This window comes from Macrobrachium nipponense, chromosome 8 (assembly GCF_015104395.2).
Source record: "Macrobrachium nipponense isolate FS-2020 chromosome 8, ASM1510439v2, whole genome shotgun sequence".
Lineage (NCBI taxonomy): Eukaryota > Metazoa > Arthropoda > Malacostraca > Decapoda > Palaemonidae > Macrobrachium > Macrobrachium nipponense.
This window is the reverse complement of record NC_087203.1, coordinates 54,822,854-54,848,111: the sequence shown is the minus strand read 5'-3', so window position 1 is coordinate 54,848,111 and position 25,258 is coordinate 54,822,854. Positions and strand designations below refer to the sequence as shown.

The following is a 25,258-nucleotide window of genomic DNA, read 5'->3' as shown; positions in this document are numbered from 1 at the left end:
ATAATACTGCTGCAAGGTTGTCCTAGTCTTGGCAGGGGCAACCAGCTGAGCAGTTGTATGCCCTGCTTCGTCGTGTGCAGCAACCGGAGAGGCCAGTTCTTCATAGGCAGTTTCTCCTTCAATCACCTCATGCAGATTGAAAGGGTTCTACTCTTTGAGAAGGTTTCCTCATTCCTTCCCTTCCTCTCTCAGAGAAGTGAGACAGGCCTTAGCCTAATGGTTAGCCGTAAAATATCTTCTTGGAATCTTACAAACTTCCTCTTTGGAGATACGTTGTGCCTCAAGGCATCAACCGGAAGGCAGTCACCTACACATCAAGAGGTTAGGTTGGGTACTTAACCTAACCTAGCCTAGCCCAACTAATTATAGCCTAACATTATCAATCCTGCACTTCAGTATCCTGGAACTTTGTGCCTCATGGCATCAACCAGAAGGTAGTCACCTGCTCTTCAAGGAGCTAGGTTGGATTAGGTTAAGTTGGGTACTTAACTCAACCTAGCCTACCCTAAACTAAACCTACCCTAACCTGACCTACTTTGCACCTCAATAACCTGAATCTCCTTAGCTCTCCAAGTTTTAGGATCCAACGATAAGCATTCCATGGTGTTGTTAAGGAACGGTATCTTGGAAGTTTCTTAGTCAACAAGAGGGGCAGGCTATTTGTCTTATCATCTCCTCAATTGACGGTACAGGTACATGGGTTTGCAGTAGCACATGCAGCACAGCCGTCAACCAGTCACATTCTAGGGAAGATGGATGTTTGACAGCAAGTTCAGTCATTAAGGTCTTGACACCTTGATGTTTCGAAGAGTTGTTCAATCTAGGAAGACAGTTGGTTAGCCCTTTGATCTCGACACACTGAAGTTGTTACTGTTCGGCTCTGTCTTTACAGACCATGGGCATACCACCCATTGACCACACCACATTGAAAACATCAATTCACGTCTGGTGAGTGAAGTTTAGCAACGACTGGGTCTGGGCAGTACTTGGATAGGTGACCTCCTGGGAACACCAGATGCTGTTGACTTTTAGGAAACATCTGTTGCATCCATGTTTAGAAACACAGGGGCTGGTAGTATTTGGATAAGTGACCTCCTAGAAGCTCCAGAAGCTGTTCACGACTAGGAGACATCTTTTGCATCCCCGACTCAAGTCTTGGCCTTATGAATTCCTGTCGTTCTGCCTGATTTGTAGGGCTACCAAATGCCCAAAGGCCTTTTGCATTACCACTTAGGACTTTGCCTCCAAACTAAGTGCTGACAACTTGCTTTTGGTTCCAGTTCGGTCAAGAAGTGGTGTCTAGGATTACCAGTTCTACAGCTGACAATGTGGAGAACGTCTGTTCCAGGTGAGATTTCATAAAGTCAGGGACATTGTTCACCTCCTAGCATTCAGGATGAACCTGTGGATGGGAATGCAGTCACAACAGACCGCATTTGTCCCTGTTTTACCTTTGGGACATTGCCCATAGATCTTCAGACTTTTTTTTTCCTTGCATTCTGTTGTGGGTGGTCAACAGTGAGGTAGATCACCCAACCCTTAAGGACAGGTAACATCTTGCCTAAGGCTGCAAAAGAGAAGGAGTGTGTGGTACTAGCCTCTTGCCTTCTCTTTTATACACTTCTAAGGGATGGTTACCAAACTGTCACATGCTTGACGGGCAGGCATGCAGGTGTTTTAGATGACTATGTATCCTTTTTCTATAATCTTGTTCCTTTTGGATTAATAGATGCAACTCGTACCCTCTTTCTAGCAAGGGGAGAGAGGGACTGACAATGAACAGACCCATTGCGTATCTTCAGCTTTATTGTCCCCTGACAATGTGGGTTCATTGAAGCCTATTTCTGAATCAATGAAATTATCTTCCATTTATTCAAAGGCCCAGAAACCTGACAGTCGAACATTACAAGTGCAACAGATCTGAGGCATGGGTCTCCTTCCTTTGATCTTACATGACTAGGAAAGAGACCCCAGTCAGTTCAGAGTCTTGCTCAGAATCCTCCCACCAAGGAGTAAGTCTCCCATATAGTAAGACTGAGCGTTTGTATACGTGTTGGAACAAATTACAAATTTTTCAAGTAATTTGTATTTTTCCTAACATGCAAACCTTAGATCATTATATAAATGGTCTGCCTATAGCCACCCCTCATTCTGCTTCCTGGGCCTAAAGGTAAAGTGAATGCTTACCAAATGGATGAACGGGATTCCTTCCCTTCCGTCAGTAGGTAACTACCAATTTCCACCTTGTTTTAAGTTAAACGGCCGGCTCCAGCCTGTGCTGAAAGTAAATCCCTTATGTAAAGGCCTCAGATAGCAAAAACACAAATTACTTAAAAAATTTGTCATTTTTGAAACATCATTATAACAAAATATATATAAATTGAAATTGTGCAATTATTGCAATAGGTAGATACATGAACAGCCAAATCCCCTGTAAATAGGTAGGTAGATAGATATAGGGCGAGAGAATGCATAGTAAACTTGCATATTCGCTTAATATCTAAGCTAAAAATCTTCAGATGTGCCCATAATTAGAAAATATAGAATTACACAGTTCACAATTGTAACTCAGCATATCAAACAAGTCTCCTCTTTCGTGTAGGGGTTGCATGATGCAAAAAAATGTACGTATGTCTCAAACTATGCTAATAATAAAAAATTTACTCGAGTACTAAGAAAATAATGAGAGAATGAAATGGTGAACATTTATTTTAATTTATGCCTGAGATTTACTGTGTTATGTCACATCATAGTAAACCACTTAGTACTTGATAAAATGTAAAACTTACAAATTACAAATGCTGGAACATAAACATTAAGAAAACTGTGTTAGTGCAAAGTTGTGTTAAGTATGTGGCAGTAGGTAAACTTTATCATTTATACAGGCCGTATTCTAGGGAGTTCTTGTGAATCCTCCTCAAACTTGATCTTTTAAAACCGTATGTGTAGTTTAAGTGAGACATCTTGGTGATCTTTAAACTGGTGGCATTTTGTATGTTGAATTCTAATGATAGCCATTCTTCCTATACAAGCCATTTTATTGTTTTAAAACTGAGAATATTAGGATAAAAGGTCAAATGAGGCCACGAAAATGAAATGGCCTCTTAGGATAGATGTTTGCTCAGCAGTTATTTTCATGTTTTTTTTTTCATGATGAAGACTTTCCCCAATATTTCTGGCCTAAATGTAACTGTTGACGTTACGATTCAACACAAAAAAAATATTGAGCTTGTATTCCTTACTGTTGTAAAATGTTTCATCCATGTCATAAATTGATGTCGTTAAGGATAAGGTTTTAAGAGTGAACAGACTTTCTTCCCAAGTGTTGTTCCTGTAAGCATCAGTTTATTCTTTGCAGGGTGGCCGATAGCGAGGTATTTTCTTGGCAGTATGAGAGTGCAATTCATTTCCCAGGCTCAGCTACCAGCATTGGAAGACAGTTTTTGCGTTGTGTTTTACACCAGTTAGCTCCTAACCAAATCTTCAACCAGATATTTTATACAAATATTGAAGGTATCTGCAAATTTAAAATTCATTATAGCTTATAATTTTACCGAGTTATAAAAGATATTTCATTCCTTTATAATGGTAATATACATATATATATATATATATATATATATATATATATATATATATATATATATATCTATATATATAGATATATTATATTATATATAATATATATTATATAATAATATAATAATTATATTATCTAATATATAAATATATATATTATATAGAATAATATATATATTATATATATATATATATAATAGATATTATATATATAGTTTAATTATATATATATATATATATATAATATATATAGATATATATATATATATATATATATATATTATATATATATATATATAGATATATATATATAATAATATATTCTAGTATCTATCTATATATATCCATCGATCGACATTCTACTAAATATATCTATATACTATAGGATATATAAATATATATATAGCTAGATATATCATATATATATAGATAGAAGATATAATATATATATATATATATATATATAGATATATATATATATATATATATATAGCTATATATATATATTAATATATATATAAGTATATAAATCATATATATATATATATATATCTATATATATATATCTATCTATATATAAATATATCTAATATATATATAATATCTATATATAATATATATATATAATATAGTCTATATAATATCTATATCTCATATATCTACATATCTATATCTATATATATCTATATACTCTATATCATATCATATATATCTCTATACTTATTTATTATTTATATATATATATATAATATATAATATATCTATCATAATATATGATATACTATATATATATCTATATATATATATATATATATAATATATATAGATATATATATATATCATATAGTATATATATATATATATAGATATATATAGTAGATATATTTATATATATATATAGATATATATATGATATATATTATATATATATATATATATATATATATATATATAATTGAAATTGGGGTGATAAACAAAAATATTTCAGAAGAAATATTGTTAAAGATTACATTTTACTAACTCCGTTTTTATTTCAGAATATCATCGACTACAGCTCTTTAGAACCATAGCACAGGCGTTAACAGATTTTAATGAACTAAATCCTTCTGCACCTATTCAGTTGCTTTTAGAGGTGTGTTTCTTATCTCCTGGCAGTAATTTAAACTGAAATGTTTAATTAGTTAATTGCAGTATTTTCCATAAATCTTGAAATACTTCATTTGAGCAGAATTACTCCAATGAAAAGATGTAAATATATGTTTATAACATGTGTCATACTTAATGTTAAGGCATATAGACGGATTTTCGCTATTTAACATTAATGGGAATTAATTTTGTCTTTTTCACAGAATCTGAACAGCAAGAAAGTCTTGCCAACAGAGAATCTCTGTCACCTTCTTGGTAATGTTGCCTTGTATATGGAATGCGTAAGTCAAGATGGAGGTGGTGGCTTGAATTCTGGTCTTGTTCCACTGTTTGAGACGTTTTTGCGTAAAGTTCTGCTGGGAGTTAACCTGTTAGTGGACCTCAATCCTGTCTTGCGGATTTTAGTAGCAGTCCTAAAAATTATTGGTGTAGCTTCACATAAGGTAAATGGTACTGAATAATAATAATTATTATATTGGAGAAACAAATCTACAGTTATGTATATGTAAATGTATTTTATCTTTATACATATACGTATACACAACTACAGATTTGTTCCTCCATTTTAAGACTCATGCTACTACTACTACTACTACTACTACTACTACTACTACTACTACTACTACTACTACTACTACTACTACTATTATTATTATTAATTATTATTATTATTATTATTATTATTATTATTATATTATGGTCTATCATAGTCATCCTATTCTACTGAGTGGTTTTCATAGTGTGGTATCGTCTCTTAGTTCATCTTCTTGTTCTTCGTTTCTGGGTGTTATTTCTCTTTCTAGTTTCACTCTTTCTCTTGTGGAGAGCCTGTTCTTTTTCTTTATGTTCCTTACTTGGGGTACCAGCCTGTGTTCTATTTGAAGGGTGTTATTTTCCTTGTTCCAGATGTTGGCCAATCTTCTTAATCCTCTTCTGTTGGGTTGCATCTCCATATTTTCTTCTATTGTCCATTTCCTCTTCTGGTTTGCCTCTGTAGCTCCAGTCTGGTTGCTGGTCACTGTTGTTTTGATAGCCAATTGCTGGATGACGACCTCCAAGTACCTGACCGTCCCCATCAATTGGGCTGTATACCTGGCTGCCAGACGAAGTGCCTGTTGCCAGAGGTTCCATTTACGTCGTTGTCGTTTAATCTTCATTTTTTCTTCATCATTGCTGATTTTTTTTATTTAACCCATAGCCGGACCCTACCCCATTGGAATAGGTACTCATTTACAGCTATGAGTAGACTGAGGAAATTGTAGTAAAGATTTATAGTCATTTTTTTTAAAGTGGCCCGAACCAACATTCTGCTCGCTATTCAACTATATTTTGCATTTTTTAAAATACACTTTGTGGTATCATACGTGGCTCAAATAGTGGCTTTCATATAATCGAAAAGACAATTTATAGTTTTACACTGTGCGAACAGAAATTGGATATTTCTTTTCTCCGATTTATCGTGAGTTTCCTGATAAAAACTGATTTTTTTGCCTAACATTTACTCATGATATCGATGTGTGTTTATTTTTGGAATTTCTGAACATGTCATTATTTACTGCTAAGCATTTTTGCTCAGTCAGTGAAGGGCGAGTGTTTCGGCACATAAAACATTTTGACGTCCCCCATCCCCTCCCAATCCCCAAAGAGTTAGCATTGAACTGTTCATTGTATGGCTAGTTCTTTCCATTCCTATTTAAAATATCTTCCTCTGCTCTTCTTGGGATAGTGGTTACTCCCTGGCACTTTGACCCAGACTTTATCAGTTAAACTTAGGTTACATAGTTTTAGATTTAAATCTGGGAGAATCATTTTTCCAGTCTTTAACCCTGTGAGTTTTCCATGATTGTAGCTCTTTTAATCATTAACAAATATTCATATGTTTCCCTTAATTTTCAGAGCATCTTAGATCCAGTCTCAAAACTTGTAAGCCATGCAATTCAAAATTCACCCATGAAATATGAGCATCTCAGTGACCTTTGCCACCTGTGCAATAGAATTTTCTCAAGGGTAAGTTCTCAATCTTTAATGTATAAGTTCATGTATACACTAATGTATATTGTACTTGATTTACACTTCAAAACATATTTGATGGTTGTATCATTGCAGGCCCAAATTCATATAAAGTTCTGAAGGGTTTTTAGCTCAGCGTGATGTATATGAAATTATTACACAGGCTCTAAGTAAAGGACTTGACTCCGAGTCGTCTTTTCCCATGTCTTTCTTCCAAAGATAACTCCCTTTTTATGACTTATGCACACCAATAATAATTATTTGTTTGGTAAATATTTCTGTTCTAATGCCTATTTTACTTCAGCTAACCAGAACTTTCTTGGTCTCTCCTTCCTCCCAACACTTTCAATTTGTACACAGTTTGCCAGCCTATCCTCTCCATGCTCTCTGTAAGAATTTTTGAGGCACTCAATATTCTTTCTTTTCTTATGTGTTCCCTCAGATCCTGGACACCTTACCTTCAGTGGGGGCTTACAGGATGGCAGCTGAGAAGCAATTTCCCAGAACTTTGATGGTCTTAGACATTAAGACTTCAAAGCCTTGCACCTCGGTAGCTGACTGGACTCATAGTCAGGCTTTTTTATTTTTTCTCTGAGTAATAACTTGATTTATCTTTCATTCTTTCATCAAAGCAGACTTTATAATGAAAAATATAAAAAGATATGGATTATGGAAAATTCTGCTTTTGAAATTCTGAGGTAGGGTGGAGTTAGACTTTGTGCCTCTCCAGCCATAAAATTCCAGTTCCTGACATTGCCGGAAATGGGAAAATTTATGTCTAACCTTGCCTTAGTGCCAGGTCCAGTGTTGACCTTTAAGAGGCTGAGCTTAAGATATATTTTCTGTTGGGTCACTCAGGGTAACTGCCTTTTTAAAGGTAGCAATATTGCTTCACCACCTGTAGGCACCTCCTGGATGGAGGTAACCTACACTGAATAAACCTTTGGTCTTTTGCTTTGGATTTATCCAGTCAACTGAAAAATAAAGAAACTGAAATAAAATTGCAACTTTTTGAGGTAACAAAAACAAGAAGAAAATTAGATTCAGGGTTGATCCATGCTTAACCCATTTCTATTCTATTTGAATATAAGAAGTGGTCAAGAAGAGAAATTAAGGTACCGACACTAAAGTTTGAAAACTTTTTAAATTGACATTAAAAACTTAAATGATTTTTAAATGAATGAAAGTCAAAATACATTCTATAAATAACTCAAAAGTTAAAATAATAAAAAAATGACGCAATGAAAAGTGTACAAGGAGCAATCATATTGCCCAATAATGAAGATCAACCACTAAGAAAATACAATACTGAAAATTATTGCAAGATTGTAAAATCTTGCAGTGTCAATTTGCTTCATGCTAGTGCGTGTTCCTCTTATCTGGGAGATACATATGGCATGCATTTGACCGTTTCTTATGGGTTTTGTCTTTCATAACTGCAGAGTTGCTAACATGTTAAACCTAAATGTTGCTTTCCTCAATGTAAACAGCATAATCCAGTTTTTTTTTCCAATGGAAAAGCACGTACCACTTGTCTTAAACGTAGCCTTGCTGGTATAAAGTTCAGTTTAGGTAGTTTTTGGACATGTGCAACATAATCAACATGCTCCTGGCAGCGAACCATAAGGGAAAAGTTTGATTTAGACTAGTTTCTGGGTCCAACCTTTCAGAGGGAGCTCAAGGGGGAATAGTACATCTTCTTAGCAGAGCTCTGGCTAAGAGTATTCCTCTCTGTTTTGAACCATGAGGGACAGGTTTGATTTAGACCAGTCTATGGGTTCAAGCTTTCAGAGGGAGCATAAGGGGAGGATAGTACATCTTCCTATCAGAGCTCTGGCTTAGAGTATTCCCTTCTGTTTCAAAGCATATTCTATGCCCTTGCCATTATGCCAAGATTCTTGAATTGAAGAACTCTCTGTGTGTTTTCTTTGCTAAAGGTCAAGTCATACAATAGGATAGGTGCCCCAGTATTAGTGATGAAGTGGACCTTGCAACAGAATATTTCCTTCCAGAATCTAGAAGTTTGAGCATGAGAGGAATCTTTCAAAAAAATATCCAGGCTCCTCCATTCAATAACATAAGAGTTGCAGAGTACTCCTGATATGGCCAACCTCCTCTCTCTGTAGTACCTTTTTACCCATGCAATAACCTGCTGTTGAAGAGGTCCTCATAGGGGCACCCTCCTCTCCCTAAAGTACTTTTATACCCATGGAATATCCTAACATTGAGAAGGAACCCTAACATGGCCCACACTTCTTCCCCCTGAAGTTCCTTTTCCTTCCAGGGACTGTGGTCTTTCATTAGACTTGGAAGCCTTTGCCTAGAAGTGGCAATGTGGCTACCCAAGCCTAATTCACCCAGAGGAGTGGTCGTTAACTAGAAAATCTTGTCAAAAGTTTTTTAGCGGTTTCTGAACACTACAATGGATAGCATTGGGGAAGACCTTAATGCTGAGTACCACAGCATCAGTGATGCCGTTGGGGATTCTTGATAGTAATTAAAAAAAGCTCTGGTCATTAAGTTGAAGGTTATCTCCAAGATTTTTTAAAGACCTTCTAAAAGGGTCTGGAAGGTCTTGAGAAATCACCTGTGCAGGAATTAATCCTTGCACAAAAAATTGATTAAATTTAGGTCCTGAGAGCAAGCTAACAAAAATCCAAGGCTAAAGAGAAATTAAGATATGACCCCCTACTTTCAAAGTTTTGACTGGTTATGATATTGAGATTCTGATATTGAGACTTTAACTCCCTGAAGCCAGGAGGATCAGTGACACTAAAGCCTACCCATGATAATGGATAAGCCTTGGAATAATGCCTCAGTGTGTGTCATTTTGCATGATTGTAACTACCTCATCAATGAAAGGAAAACAGCGGTTGCGATAGAATGTGTGGAATTTTCCAGATAGAGCTATTTTTTCCTAATACAGAATGGTGCTTGGTACCTCCTTTGGCAGGCATTTAGAAACTGCCAAAGACGATGATCATCCTCCCTTCTTGTGTAGCACCAAAAGCAATTGAGGTAGCCCCTTTTTCTGTTTCAGTGAGAATTATAGCAACTCTATCATCCATGAGAACTGAGACCCCCCCTTTTGGGGGCCGCCATCTTTCTGCCTCTTCATCCTAATAATTATAAATCATGTAAAGGCAGATATTTAGAATTTTGCAGTCACAGTGTATACAACATAGAAAATATAAAAAATCGAGAGTCTTACCTTGAGCGAGTATTTGGGAATGTGCTGAATGAGACGATAGAAAGGAGAGGGAGGAGATAGTGGTGGTTTATTGGGTGGGGGACAGGGGTCCATTTCTCACTTACTTTCCAGTTATACCACTGGGACTGGGCTACGTTTCACCCATTTGCTTTCACTTACACTCAGTTTGCCTGAATCATTTTGTTTTGTTATAGTAGAATACCTATTGAGTGACTCTTGCTTTTTTTACGATTTTTTAGCACTCTGTAAAAGTAACTCATCCCCACTTTGACATTTTAGAAAAAAGAACTATTGTCCCAGTTGTTTTATCGCCTTCCCACTACCTCCTTCCATCCCTACATCTACATGGCCCTCTCCCTATTATCCAGGCCCATAATTCCAGCTTGCCACGTACCAGATTCCACAAAACAGTTTGTAAATCTAATTTTTAGCTAGTACACAGTGTTATGGCCTCTGAGAGAGAGGTCCGCTTCAGGTTCGATATGAAATAAACAAAAAAAATTCAACACCAACAGTTGAAACTGGGGATACGAATATAGAAAGAAACACTAACACAACAAAGGTTTATTTACAAGCTCACTAACAAAGATAAATGCAGAATGGTGTCTCCTATTTACATAAAAAAGGTAAAATCTTACACTGCATGAACTGGGGGAACATTGAGGTAATGAAAGTACTTGCCAATCAGTTTTGCAACTCGAAACAATGGCTTCACAAAAGGAGAACAGCGATTACAGACGTCTTCTTGACTCCATATTGCAGAAAATAATGTCTACTCTTGATACTTGAAGGATAGGAACTCCCCAAAACCTCTAGCAGAACGTTTCTTCTCTGAAGCCTCGATCAACGTCGAAAAAACTCAGTCGTCCACTCCTGAAGACGCCTTGACTAGAATCAACCAATTCTCTCTCAAGTGACTTTTCCTCTCCGATGCTTCGTCCTTCTTCTCTTATTTCACTCTCTGATGATCTCTGCTGCTGAGCTCTCACTGATAATTGGATCTGTGGCTCTTACTGATGATCTCTTACTCTGTGACTAACTGATGATCTCCCTTCTCCTACTTCGTCCGTCGTATTTATACGGCATTCTGGGGGCGGGGCCTACGGCGAGCGTCACAGACTCCCGAGATTACCGGAACGATTTAGAAGTTTCTCGACGAAGTATTGCATCAGAAGTCGCGGCATTTCTCACGACACTTCGGCGCCTGTAAAGTTCCACAAAACTCCTGCCGATTCTAGAACCATCATGAGAACAGGTGCTTCCAACACACGTGCGAAAGCATCCGTGCTGCAGAACTTCTCGAAGATGCGTTTTCCTTTCCTTTATCTTTCTTTGATATAAAGCAATTACCATTACACACACAAAAATTTTTTCAGAAATTTGACTTCGTATAACGAAAATACAAATAAATCATTTGTATGCTGAGGAACCACTGTACTTAGAAGCATAAGAAAATGTTGGAAATGAAGCTGTTTATTTCAGCTGCCCCAGCATCTGGCAATTTCACAAACGAATGGACAACATTTGCCATTCCTTATGAATAGGGAAAGTTCCAGTTGAGTGTAACCCCCAGGAGTGTGGTGTCCTTAAGGGAAAAGTCTCAAATGGAACTGCCATTTCTGAGCTCCTTGCAAGGTTCCACCTCTTTTCTGTCCTAGCCTCGTCCACTGTTCTAGAAATAAATACAAGGAGGCTTTCAGTGTCTTCCAGGACTGTTTTGCCTTTGGTTCCAGAGACCTTTTTCATAGAGTAGCACCTTAGGGCCTGATATGCAATATCTGGATGGCCACTGCTGTTCAAGTACTTTCACTCATACCATGTGGGACTTGGACTGCCTCTGTCAGTCTGATTTTGGATAGGGAAGGACAGGTTTCAGATTCAAGGTTGTGCCCTTTGTATTAGATATAGCACAGCGAATTTTCGCAAAAGTAGGAACTCAGAAAAGAAGGCATTCAATTGGTAGCCTACCTAGACAATTGGCTAATCAAGGTATTACCAAGGAAGAGTGTCTCTGAAAACCTGAGAGTGGTAGTCAGCAGACTCCAGTGAAAGGGATTCCTGATAAAGTGGAGTTAAGTACCACCCCATACCCAATAGCCAGTTGTGTGGATGGATCTTTGCAGTCAGTTGTCTTCATAGCCAAACTTAAACCAGAAAGGAAGGACCTGCAATGGTTCCTCACCCAATCATAGGTTTTCCCATAAAGCTGGGCAGTTGGGAAGATATTCTACCTGTTGACATGGGAAAATACTCTGCAAAACAGGTCGAACCGATTCCTCTGTCCGTGTGGTAATAATAAATCAATGCCTCATTGACAGGTTGGGAAGATTTTCAGGTTTTTGTTGATTCTAGGCAGTATGACAATGATGACTTGTATCAAAAGGTCAGGTTCTTACTCAGCCACTCTCTGAGCATTCATGCTGTCTTTCCTAAGGTCACTCATTGCCATAACTGACTCTGCTGTGGTGGATGGCAGCCTCTACTTAAATAGATGCTAGACAAACCATCCTTTCAAATAATTATTTATGTGCTTCTGTATCCATTGTCCCATATTATGAAGGTATTGAGCATACTGCTAACTTTCAATGGAACCACCTATTGGCTAAAAAGTAATTAGTTCCTATTACTTCAGTAATTGGTAGGAAAGTCAGTCTTAACACTGTCCTCAGTATCTATCTCAAACAGGAGAAGAAAAAGTTGTACGGCATCCTCTTTCCACATGTGGATATTTTAAGATCTAGTCTACTGTGAAGATTATTCATCTAAAATATTGCTAGGCACCTAGGGCAAAAACAACAGACTTCATCCACCCAGCAATACCAGTCAGTATTGAAAATATGGTTGGATTACTTCCACACTGAGAGCCAGTTGAGGCTAGGTTAAAAAGTTTTACATTGTCTAATCTACCTGTTTGAGGAAAAAGGCGCAGAATTGATTCAGATATAGAAGTTTCTAAATCAAGTTTCCATTACCAGACCTCTGAATAAGTTTCTTTGATCCCTGTCATCTCAATTCAGTAGTCCTAATGCAACTGAAACTCAGTGCCCTCCCTGCCTGAGTGCTCACAAAGTAAGGGTCCCCTTGATACCTTGGGACTCAACAAGTTATTTGATTATCTAGTGCAATCTGGATACACATGTGAGTAGCTTGGTATGTTCTTGTTTGGAAAGTGATTGAAGAATGATTAGTTGTCCCCTTCTTTCCTTTTCCCCTTCCTAAGTGGATTCAGGACAGGGTTTATGCTAGAACCGAAGTACAAGATAAACTCTTGTTCTATTAGTTAAGAATTTTGTTGTCTTCTGTCCCTCTTCCCTTAAGAAGGTGAAGGACGTAGGACTTTTTTCCTGAAACCATCACTTATGATTAGCCAGAAAAACTGCAAGCTGACATAACTTCTACAGACTCGTCTTAGTTTTATAACACTTTATTTTCTACATAAATGTCATCTTCCTCCAGGGAACTTAGGCATAAGGCCCTACCTTCTTGGTCTCTTGTACGTCGTAACAGTGGGTGGATATAATCTGTCATTTCTTGTTTGGTTAGGCAACCAGAATGCTGGCTTTTTTTTTTACAGCGGAATTCAAACTCCTTTGCACTTATTAGAGTATACCAGCACCTAAGGGGTAAGTCTCCATGTATCAAAGCCCAATGTTTTTATATATAAAAATTCATTCGGTGAGCCTTATGACAGTTTAGCAAGGCCATTCAAAGATGTCATTGAACTAATTTATACAGATATGTAATAATAATGGTACACGTTATTAACATATTCATTTAAATTCTCGCCAAATTTTGAATGTTCGTTTTTTCCTTTCTACACATTTGGTATTCTTTTTGTGGACGCTTGACACAGCAAGTTCACAGCCTTTTGGAATGTTCCGTCTTGACTACCATTTTGCCATTTTTGTATAGACCATTTCTCAACCTTTCAGTCCTTTGCATTCCACATGGACTAAATAAACAATTCTCAATAACTTCCACCTCAAATTTATTTAATCTTCAAGTTTTATTGCTAAAACTTGAAGCTGTTTCTGCGTGACTGTAATAATTTTGTGGTCACAGTTTTTTTTATTTTATATATGCTTCCCTTACAACAGGTCTCATGGCAACAGGAACTTTGCAAATCCCATAAATACATGTAGTAAATAATTGTCATATGCAACAGAAAAAAAAACTAGAATTAAGAAATACTATTTTTATTGAGTACAGTGTACTAAAATGTAATGTATGCATTAATTTGGCCTTCCTGTGTTTTACATATCGAAAATTATACAGGTAAAATGATGAACTGCAATTACTAGAGGAGGCAGATACAAGTTAATATTTATGATTCCCTCCTCATTCATCACTATGCCTGGTTTAACATACCTGGAAAGAGTCCAACAGAAATTTCAGAAAAAAATATTTACATTACTTTATACAGTACGTATAAGTAATTAAACAAATATAAGAGTAAAAAATGTAACGAAACATAAATGTTAATATATAAAGAAATTAACAAAATATAGTTAATGGATTCATATTCAAATATTCAACAAATATATTAATAAAGCCTACATACACAGACTCAGCCACCACACCACATGCATACATACATGTCAGTAAATACTTTCATAGATTTTTGTAGTGTTGCCCTCTCGCTTATTCACTCTTATCTGCTGCGATAACTGAAGTAAGAACAAAAATGTAAGAAACATAAAAGTCTTCATTAGATGAACGCAGGCGACCATTCTCTGAAGAATAGAGGTACAATTGTTTGGTTTAGTTGAGTAAACTTGTTCATTGTAGGTACTTGTAATTATGGAGAGATGCGTTCTTTGTAATAAATTTCGGTGTTTGTTTTTCAGGAGAGAGACAAACTATTACTTTCACGTCTGGTTGTATACGAGTTAGTCCAGGCACTGAAGTTCAAAACATCCATTCCTGATACTAATTTAGTTCTTCTTGTACAACTAGTTGTTCAAGTAAGTAATTGTTCTCTTCAAATGTGCTATTCTTTTTTACGGATAACTATAACTGGACACCAAAGATAATATTCCAAAAGAAATGAGTTAATAATATAATTTACTGAAGATTTGTGCTTTAAAAGTACTATTAAAAAGCTAAACATAGCTCAGACCAAATTACTATTAACGTGAATTATAAAAAGTCAATATTAAAACACAGGCAATAAGAAAAAAATAGTTAGTCATAAATAAAGCACGTGACTAGAAACAGTAAATTATACTTTATCAAGTAGTATTACCATATATGTAGTGCCATTTGGAGAAAACGTGAGAAAAGGCAGAGCAATATTAACTAACCAGTCTTTTAATTACTGTTAAATGACGTATCATGTTTATGTAATTTTTTTTATATAATTTTTTATCAATAATGTCATTAAGATGTAAACTGACATATATATTTTTAAATACTAGTACTGTATATGCCATACTAATATGCAGTACATCCATTTTCAAGATCTGGCTAATTAGTCAGAAGAGAACTAAGACCTAAGCCAAGGAGTACTAAGCAGAGTTTGAGGTCGAAGCTTGTTGCTTTTTTATGATCATGTTAAGATCTAGGTTTTAGTGACTATATAAAATTAACTTTTGAGGCTAATGACAAAAGTTTAGTATCAATGTGAGGCCTTGACAATTAAAAGTAAAACGAAGTGCCATGTATAATTAGATCTAATATTTCTTGTTGAAAAGGATTGCTCCTTCAGCTCCATTAATTGTATACAGAGTCTTCTCTATTTTCTTTATCAAGGATTTTTCGGATTTTGCTCAAACTGGCAAGCAACGTGCCAAAGGGGATCGTCAAATCAGGCAGAGTCATTCTGGATTTTCTTTATTACTACTTCTATTACTTCTATTTAGAATTGTTCTCGTCCTCTCTCTCTTCTCCCTCAGGTTTCGCTCCTCTCCTCTCTCTCTCTCTCTCTCTCTCAGGAATATCCAGAATGACTCTACCGGATTTGACGATCCCCGTTGGCACGTTGCTTGCCAGTTTGAGCAACAACGAAAAATCCTTGATAAGGAAAATAGCAAAGACTATATAAAATTAATGGAGCTGAAACAGCAATCCTTTTCAACAAGACATGTTTGAGAGAGGGTCTACTCCCAAAATAAATCTAATATTCATATACAGGGAGGATTTTCTGCTTTATTACTGATAATGGGGCCTGTGAAATATAGCACTGTCTATTTACCTATATATATCTTTATTTAACAGGATAGTGGCGGAACACTGGGCAGTAACAGTGTTGTGGGAGACTTACCGAAGGATGTCCAAGATATTCACAATCTACCTAACACCTGTGCTGCTGAGTGTATGCGATCACACCTTCACGATGCTTTAGAATTCATTGCTGATGTGCACACACTCACGAAAGTTAAGGTAACATCAGACATCTTAGGCCTTTGTTATGACGCTACTACATCGCCGGTTCTTTTCATTTTAATTATTTTGATGGTTGTCTAACTATATTGCTTTTGGGCTAACAGATTATTAATTCTTTAAATGACGCAACATTTCACCCTTAAAAACCTTCCGTCTTGTAGTTTTATTTCAGAGATTCCAATAAAAGAGATTTCAAAACTGATTTTCACATTGTTTCTTTTGAAAGTGCTTTTGTATTCCGTAAAGATTTGCCTTCAAAAGGCTGTGTTCACAACATTGTCTTGATTGCGGGATTTCAGAGTTAATGCAAGAATAGAATGCCTGCTTTAACGCTTCACATTTTCAAGTTGTGTGTTAAACATAAAGAAACTTACATGATTAAAAAAAGAGTCTTTCTTAGGGGAGTATTCAGCTATCAAATCAATCCCAACAAATAATCAAAGAAGTCTTGTATACATGAGTAGTCATTTATCAAATCAGTCTCTTATCAAATCATTCTCATAACTGGGATATTGTTTGGCATCATCAAGTCCCTCCAATCATCATAGGTGTGATAAGTAAAATTTAAAGTCTCATTGACATGCATGTGCGTAGTGAACCAAAATTTTATAAAGGCAACTGCCTTATGTATTGATATAAACTCATGAAAAAATACTAATTTCATGTCTTGTAACTGTGTAGTGTATTAACATTCCATCCAGTGGACGAAGCTCGCATCTAAAATATGTTTCAACTTAATATTAGGCAGTCTAACCCGATTTCTGAGCGAGTTGATTTAGCTCTCATAGCTGACACTTTATTATTGATAAACTTCAGATTTTATTTATTAATTTACATCTTAAAATTTTATACTTGTACTTAAAAATGATGGAGAATATAACAAAATTTTCCTTTTTTTCACAACTTGACGCTCGTTGCTGATTATATTTGTGGCAGTTATTAAAGCGTTGTAACTGTTAGTGTTACCCTTTAGTCTGTACATACATTGATTAAATAATGGCAGCTATTCATCAAATATTCTTAGGTCAAACGTGAGGGACCAATTCTAAGTAGTCATAACTTTTGAAATGATGAATTCTATATCCCAACATTTGGGATGGTCTATTTTCATTGGTTCATTATTCTATATTCTGATGTTTATTTATTATAATGGTTGGAGATTAATATAATAAAACAAGATTAGCTGCAGTTTTCGCTGCTTTGTCAGCTTCTTCATTTCCTTTAATGCCTAAATAGGTAGGAATCCAACACGATTTTATATTTTTACGATCTTCATATAATTTTTGAAGTAATTCTCGTTTTTATAGCTAAAAATTCCAAATACTATCTGGGATGGATATCTTCATTAATTTTCATAGCTGGTCATATTGCACATTATTCTGATGTGAAAACAGAAGCAATGTTGTGCAAGGAAAATGGGTTTGTTTTGTCAGGCGATATAGCTGCAAATCCCTTGCCTGACAAAGATTTGGACCCATTATGCTTGTTGGATTGTGTGAACCTTTACGTCTTATATGTCAAGTGCATGTTGGTTATGATGTTCTGGGGTATATATATAGTTTTGACAAATATTTCAGGTGTGTAAAAGTTTATTTCTCGTGCATGGTTTAAGAAGCTAGTTCTATTCTTCTTCTTTCCCACTGTTACCCCTACATTAAGAGGTCGGTTACCTGATGTGCCTTCTCCACTGCCTTCTATTAAAGGCATCATCCTCCACGAAACCTCCTCTCTCCATATCTTCCTTCACTTTATCTCGCCATCTAATTAATTCTCTGTCTTCCTCTCAATCTTCTTCCTCTAACAGGGTCCTCCCAAGCTCTCTTCACTCTCTCTTCGTCATCCATCCTCAACACATGCCCGTACGATCTCAATCGTGACTCTTATTACCTATGTAATCTTTACTAAGCCTGATCTTCTTATTTCATCATTTTCCAATCCCTCAAGCAGCGATATTCCCATGATCCACTTCAGCATTCTCTCTGTTCTCTCAAGCTTTACTCCCTCTTTTCTTCTTAGAGCACATGTTTCTGCTCCATACATTAACACTGGTCTTATCACTGTGTTATATAACTTGACTTTTAGCTTGACTGGCATTTTCTTATTACGTACCACTCCAGCTACCTCTCTCCACGTCCCCCATGCAGCTTTTATCTTACTGTCAACTTCAGCCTCACATCCTCCCTCGTCTTAAAATAGATCCTAAGTATTTAAACTTTTCTGCCTGTTTTATAATCGAACCTCTTCTTTCTTGTATTACTATTTTATGGATTTATGTTTGATATTTATTTATATATCTATAACTTGTATATTTTATATTGTATAAAATTGTTAATACATATGCATCGGTTGTTTTGATTCAGTCTCAGTTATTTCCTTATATTTATAATTTCATTATTTCTATATTCAATGACATTTCTTGTGTTGTTTGTCTAATTTTTTTGCCCTAAGTCTTTTTGTAGGGGTGAGCACTAGTGATGGGTTGGTTACATCTCCCCTCCCTCCCACTTACTCGTGCATATTCATTTGATGTATGATTTCTATTTCTTTTTGTTCTTCTTCATTTTGAGGTGTTTCCACCATTGATTGATTTGTTACTTCTGATGTTGATAGATTAATGTAGTTTCTTGATGTTGCTTGTCTTTTTGTGTATTTGATGTTGGTTTGACGGTTGACGGATGGAATAGTTTTATTATGATCATCAGTATTTTGTTCCTTGTTTGTAGGAGGAGCTCTTTGAAGTTCAGAAACAATATTTTGGTTTATTTTGTTCTAATTCTTTTAGGATGTTTTGTTAATACGTATCCTCAACTTTCATTGTGATAGTATGTCATAAAGGTTTGGGTGTTTATTACCACATTTTTTTTGGATTGTATCGTCTTCATCAAATCTTTGTTCTAATGGGTTTATCATGCGTACAGTATTTAATTTTTTTCTGTTTTCATTATTGTATAATTAATTCATTTTGGCCACATTTGGATCTTTACTTACTAGGTTTTTTGCTGGATCACTAAACTGTTACTTTGTGTTTCAGTTAAGATTCTGTTGTGAACATTCCAGTTCTATCTCGAAATATTTTAACTGTTTTGTAGATGTAATATGGACACTAGATATTGCATGGTGTTTCTAACTAACCACAGGCTATGTATGTTAGTTCACCATAGTTGTATGATCATGTGATCCACACTATGCAAGTCTGGAGTTGCTATGGGATTTTATGTTGTATATCTATATTTAACGCAATGTTTGTGACAATTAAAGAAACGGGTTTTATTTGTCCTTTTTTGTAATAATTTATAATTTTACAATTTTACCCTTTATCGTATCATTTTTTGAGTATGATAAAATGATTGTTCATTTGGTTCATCTTCATTATTGGGCAATATGGTTGTTCCTTGTACACTACTTATTGTCATATTTTGCTAATTTAACTTTTGAGTCATCTTTATATTATAAATTGCAAGATTACTCTCAGACTGATTTTTGGTACTTGCTTTGATGGAACCTTTTTAAAAATCTATTTAAAATTAATTTCAGTTGCTGAATATCCATTTAACAGTTAGTTTGTAAGCCTTCTTTATGATATTTGCTTTTCACTTTCTGGTATTCAGAACTTTTGACCAGGTTTTGTTTCCCAATTAGGAATCAAAATAAATGAAGGTTGGATCCTGCTTGACTTGTATTTTTCGTCAAGTTATTTCAAATTCTTTTTTATGTGACTGGAAAAATCAATCCAAAGGGAGAATCAGCCGCCACCCAGGTGGGCCTCACGAGGGGAGAGCAGTTTTGCTGCCTTTAAAAAGTGCAGCTGCCATGGGAGACTCAACTGAATATACACCTTACCCTCAGTGCCTTACTGGTCGTCAGTCTGTCAAGATTGACCTCAGCACTTGTGGCAAGGTGTATCATTCAGTTGTCTCCTGACTTGGCCAGTATTTCAGTGTTATGGGTGCATAGGTATGCTGCCCACCTCCACTGAGAGCAGAATTTTTTACTGTCCAAAAATTTTTAGATTCTTCCTCTTAAAATCTGTTTGTTAGGGGATGTGAAAGAAAAAGGAAAGTGTTACTTAGAGAGGGAGAGGGAGTAGGAAACCTCACTACAGTTTGTTATGTCAGCAGCTGAGGTGTCAGGGTTCCAGGGGTTTGATGTTTCACATCATCCAAGCAGTGGGACATTGTTTCCCTGCTGCCATCCCCGAAGCCCCCAATGACAAAAATAAGCCAATGATCATGGGGGTTGGGGGGTGGGGTACGAGCTGTTTCAACGAAATTTCGTGATTGCATTACCTTGTTAAGGTGCAGCACTATTTTTAGCAGATTCAACATAGAATACTCTAAAATTTCAAGTACATCTCTGTCTGCATAAATTCATTTTAGATGCAACCTTTTTAGTTTATTCAGCAAGTATTCCGACTGTATTTTTAAAGACAATAACAAAGTTATGTATTTGGAAATATAATTTATTAATAAAGCATGCGGCAGCGTTTGTGTGCTTGTGCATTTAATGAAATTTTTTTTACTGTTGATTTTTTGCAGTCTAACTGCAGAGCTAGCGTTGGCCTTAATGAAGATACAATGGGGGGCCTCATTAAAGCAGGTATATCTCAGTATATTGCTCTAGAGATCACCCGAGGAAATAACCGGGACAACAGAGCAATAGCTAAATATCTTCCATGGCTTAATAACCCTCCAACAGCAGTTCAACAAGGGTAAGTCAAGTGTTTTCTCACAGTGTAATATTAGCATGGAAATAATGTGCCTATTCTTTACAATCGTCATGATAAATATTGTACTTATTATGTATTTTCTGATATAGCTTTCTAAAGCGCTAATCTTCTTATAAGCTATATGCAATACATATAGATTCACATAGATTTGTACGGATCATAGTTTTCTGTATGCCTTCGTTTTCTAAGCCAGTTACAAAGTTATTAGGAAACATAGTTGCTCACAGAGATCAGACTTGAAGGTAATGAGGAGTGTACTGCTCAGTGATTATTTCCTTTTTAGTCTGTTTTCTTATATGAATGATTATTAGTGCATTTTCTTTATGCAAGCTATGATGTTTTACTGTGCTGACTTATATGAATGGCTTTCTTGCCTTCAGGGCCTGGGCTTTGGCCCTGAATACTATGCATTTATCCATCTGACTCATACAGTGTTTGATGATGATAAGAGATCAGATGAGAAGTGGTGTAAGAAATAATTATTTGAAAAAGTTAGTTAAGTATATGGGATGAAATTGAAGATGTTATTTCTATAATGAGAATCAGCCACTTCTCTTATGAGGGGAAATCTCATGCTGGGATACCAAATCATATCCAACTTTCGTCTGTCCTTCAAGAACCTCACTTTGAAAATGTCAGCCAATTGGCAAAATTAGGTAAGGGTAGTTGTCATGGAGTAGATTAAAGCAGTGAGGTAGGTGATTGTCAACTAGTTTTATATGACTACTGAAACAGTACATAGTTCATGATCACCAGTGCCATGGTTGACATGGCACATTGGCAGAGTAATAGTAATGCACATATTTGTTTACATGATATTCATTTGCTTCGATCTCAGATTTAGTTGAGAACCAACACGATACTTTGCCACATGAAGGGAACAATCAAATGTTAGGAATAAAGTGATTCTGTGATCCAGTGGGTAAGTTGATTAAACAATGATGCTGTACTGAAACCAGCAGTTGCAGGGTAGTGAGCCATTAATATGCAGGAAAGGGACAATAATAGATCACTTTGGTTTACACAAGATATCACTTGATAACTGTTGGCACGATGACCATGTCTGATGGACTGTTAAGAGTGGGTGATTCGAAGATATTGCCACTTCTGGAGGACAACTAAGCAGCCATGACTTGAATGATATCAGTGTTTGCATTACGAATGTTTTCCCATCAATGAAAATGTCAAAAGGATTTTCATTGTCAATAACTTTAAAGTAGAGGTTAATATACTTCAGCAACTTAGGAGTTGTAATGATAAGACTGGGTTTTCAAGTTTTAGAAAGGTCACCTTTTTTGAGACATCTGCTTCTCATCGGGAGGACGTGCAAAGAGATGAAGCTTAGGGACTCCTTCTCCAAATTTCTCAAAGAAATCATGCTGGAATACAGTTCATGCTAGTTGTGCTTGTGATTTTTCAAAGATACAGAAGCCATGCAAATCTTACACTCACTTAATATTTAGACAATCCTAGGATCAGAACCATGGGAAACTTCCAGACAATTACCTAAAAATGGATTGTGGGGTTTTCAGTGTGACAGGAAAGAAGATTAATGTATTTACAGATTATTTTTTATAATCTTGTTGGTAAGCTAGATTTTTTTTTTTAGGAGACAAGATCACGTCACAGTGCTAAATTTCCTTAGCATAGGAAAAAGATCGTTCCCTAGTATAAGTGAGCGCAAAAAGAGATCAATTATGTTTTTGATGAAGAAGTCTGCAGTTAAATCATAACTGAAATGATTTTGTTGGTCATAATTGTTACAAAGTATCATAGACTTCCAGTATTATACAAATGCCCTGTATTAAACGAATGATTGAAAGACTTCCTTGTTCCAAGTTCGTTTATAAATTGATAGAGTACTACTAGATTAAGGATCTTATGGTTGTATTCAGTTTCTGTCACCTTCACATTACTGGCGTATTTACATGATTTTCATGTCTTTATACAAAATCGTTTTATGACGTAACATGTTATAGTTTAAAAATTCAAATTTCTATTTCAGGCAAAAAGAATTTATTGACTGTGTTTCTCATATCCGTTTGCTGTCGTGGCTTTTACTTGGTGGACTTACACATACATGTCTGATAGGAAACTCGGCTTCAATGATTTGTCAGCCGATTCCACCAGAAGCCTCATGTCATATTGCAGATCATATCCAGGTGAACATTTCTTGAGTTTTCCAAAAGGACAGTAAGCTAGCTCCTTTTTCTTATATGCTCCAAATAGTAAAAAGTTTTTGGTTGACAATGCCAGATTTACTGTTTCTGTCTGTTTTCTATCTTGTGTTAGAAATTGTACCAGGCCTACTATTTTATAACTAAAAGAATATTTCACTTATTTCCTATGGAAGTGAATTTAGTAGACTGAAAATTAAGGTATTAATTTCAATTTAAAATTAATTATATTGAAATCAACCAGAGGAAAGTAACATTTTTATTTGCAGGGATGTTCTACAGCTACCATTATCAGTTATAAATCTTAATGCTTCTAGTGAATAATATTTCTCTTCTGACACTGGAAGTGTGGGAATATGTGATCTTTTGCTACAAAATTTTCTGTATTTTTTTAGTATTCCATGTTAATTACTATTCTGTATTAAGTAATCTAACATGGGATCAATTCAGAATAGTGGGAATCTTATCAAGTAATAGAAAATAATTATAAACCCTTGACACAGTGGAGTTAGTCACCTTAAACAATCTAGAGTTTCAGAGGTATTTTTACTGTTACAAAGAGTTTTTCATGGCACATATCCTGATTTTATCTCTTTCAAACTGTATTTGGTAACTTTGTGAGGTGAGATACCACCCATCTACTCAGTTAAGATTGGTCTTGAGTAGGCTAACATCTTTTTTGAACCTGTCCTCTCATGTACAGTACTACCTGACATGTTCATACCGTTTAGTTTGTTCATTATTTCAATAGTTAGATAAAAGATCAATTTATATACATGTTTTCCATTTTGACAAATATTTAAGCATTCTAAATTTTGTCTCTGAATGGCATTGTACTCTGTGACTTACATGCTCAGGTTTTTTTGCATTACAAATATTATGTCTGGCCCTGGTTAGCATACTCCCAGTTTTCATGGTCATGCAAGTTAAAAGACAGTTTTTCTTGGGGCCTAAATTTTAATAGCTTTTCTGTGTTCAGTCTTTATATGGTAAATTGTAACTCAGTCTTTACTGTCTCATAGCGTCTCCCTCTGCTTGGCTCTTTTCATTGTATTTGTTTTGCTGCCTTCACATCAAAGTAGCTATTGACTGCTGGTATTTATATCGTTTATATTATGGTTTGTTTGATGTTGATGCCAGTTTACCCAGTCCATGATCCGCTTCAACCTGAATTTATTAAAGCTTCCTTTTCATTTGATTCAATCAGTGAAAGGGTCATTTGTTCATTTTAGATTAAGCCAACTTTGTGCTGGCATAAACTCTTGCTCTAGGGCAGCCTGCGAATGAAAGCACCCCTTTTTCAGTACCAATTAATCTTTTTTGGAGTTGTTGATGAGCTTGCAATAGGTTGCAAGGTGCTATCTTGGTAGCAGTGAAAAATTACTAACCCAGTTTAGTTTCTGATAGTCCTGGTATATTGTGGATTGAAGTATGCCATGTATAAAGAAAAGGTTTTGTAGTTTCTGGAAAGTTATCTAATCATCTTTTTTCCATCTCTGTATCACACTTTTTTTATGTCAGATAAGTGAGGACTCTGAAAATGGCAGACATCAGGCCACTGTCTTGGCAGAGGAACACTTCCGGGTTTCATTGTATATCTTAGTCATTGAAGCATTGAATACCATTTGTAGGTTGTTGCTCTTTTGCACTGGCTCAGTTAATCAAGATGTCTTCAAGTTAGTCAACTATGTCCTTGAGGTCACTGATCAATTTCTTCATGATCAGGAAACATTCTGGTATTAAGATGGTTAAGAATGGTAGTCACACATGTAGAAATATGTTATACATAGTGGTTGCTATGTGTAGTTTCTTCTGACTCTCTAGTGACAACTTGGAGCTATTTTTATGTGAAAAATAGCCATCACCCAGTTTCTGTATAAGAGCCTCTGGTTATGGCATTAGTTGTCAATAAATTTCTACCAAGAGATTTATTGTCTTCAAATAATTGCCAAATATTTGTGGCTTTCCCGTCCCTCTCCACCTCAGCAATTATATGAGGATTGAAGTAGCAGGATTGAAATTGAA

General features: G+C 35.7%; 1 protein-coding gene across 9 annotated transcripts in view; it reads left to right on the top strand.

Moving 5' to 3' along the window:
• Positions 1-25,258, top strand: part of LOC135222787 (protein unc-79 homolog) — an 841,880-nt gene that overhangs the window by 748,576 nt on the left and 68,046 nt on the right. For all 9 annotated transcript variants that reach the window (XR_010316338.1, XM_064261060.1, XM_064261059.1 and 6 more), the window contains 8 exons: positions 3,359-3,513; positions 4,617-4,711; positions 4,929-5,168; positions 6,622-6,732; positions 14,794-14,910; positions 16,163-16,327; positions 20,866-21,038; positions 23,062-23,218. Coding sequence is in view for 8 of the 9 variants with exons in the window: in XM_064261060.1 (XP_064117130.1) it covers positions 3,359-3,513; positions 4,617-4,711; positions 4,929-5,168; positions 6,622-6,732; positions 14,794-14,910; positions 16,163-16,327; positions 20,866-21,038; positions 23,062-23,218 (1,213 nt within the window). In the remaining variant the exon portion in view is untranslated. The remainder of the gene's footprint in view (positions 1-3,358; positions 3,514-4,616; positions 4,712-4,928; positions 5,169-6,621; positions 6,733-14,793; positions 14,911-16,162; positions 16,328-20,865; positions 21,039-23,061; positions 23,219-25,258) is intronic.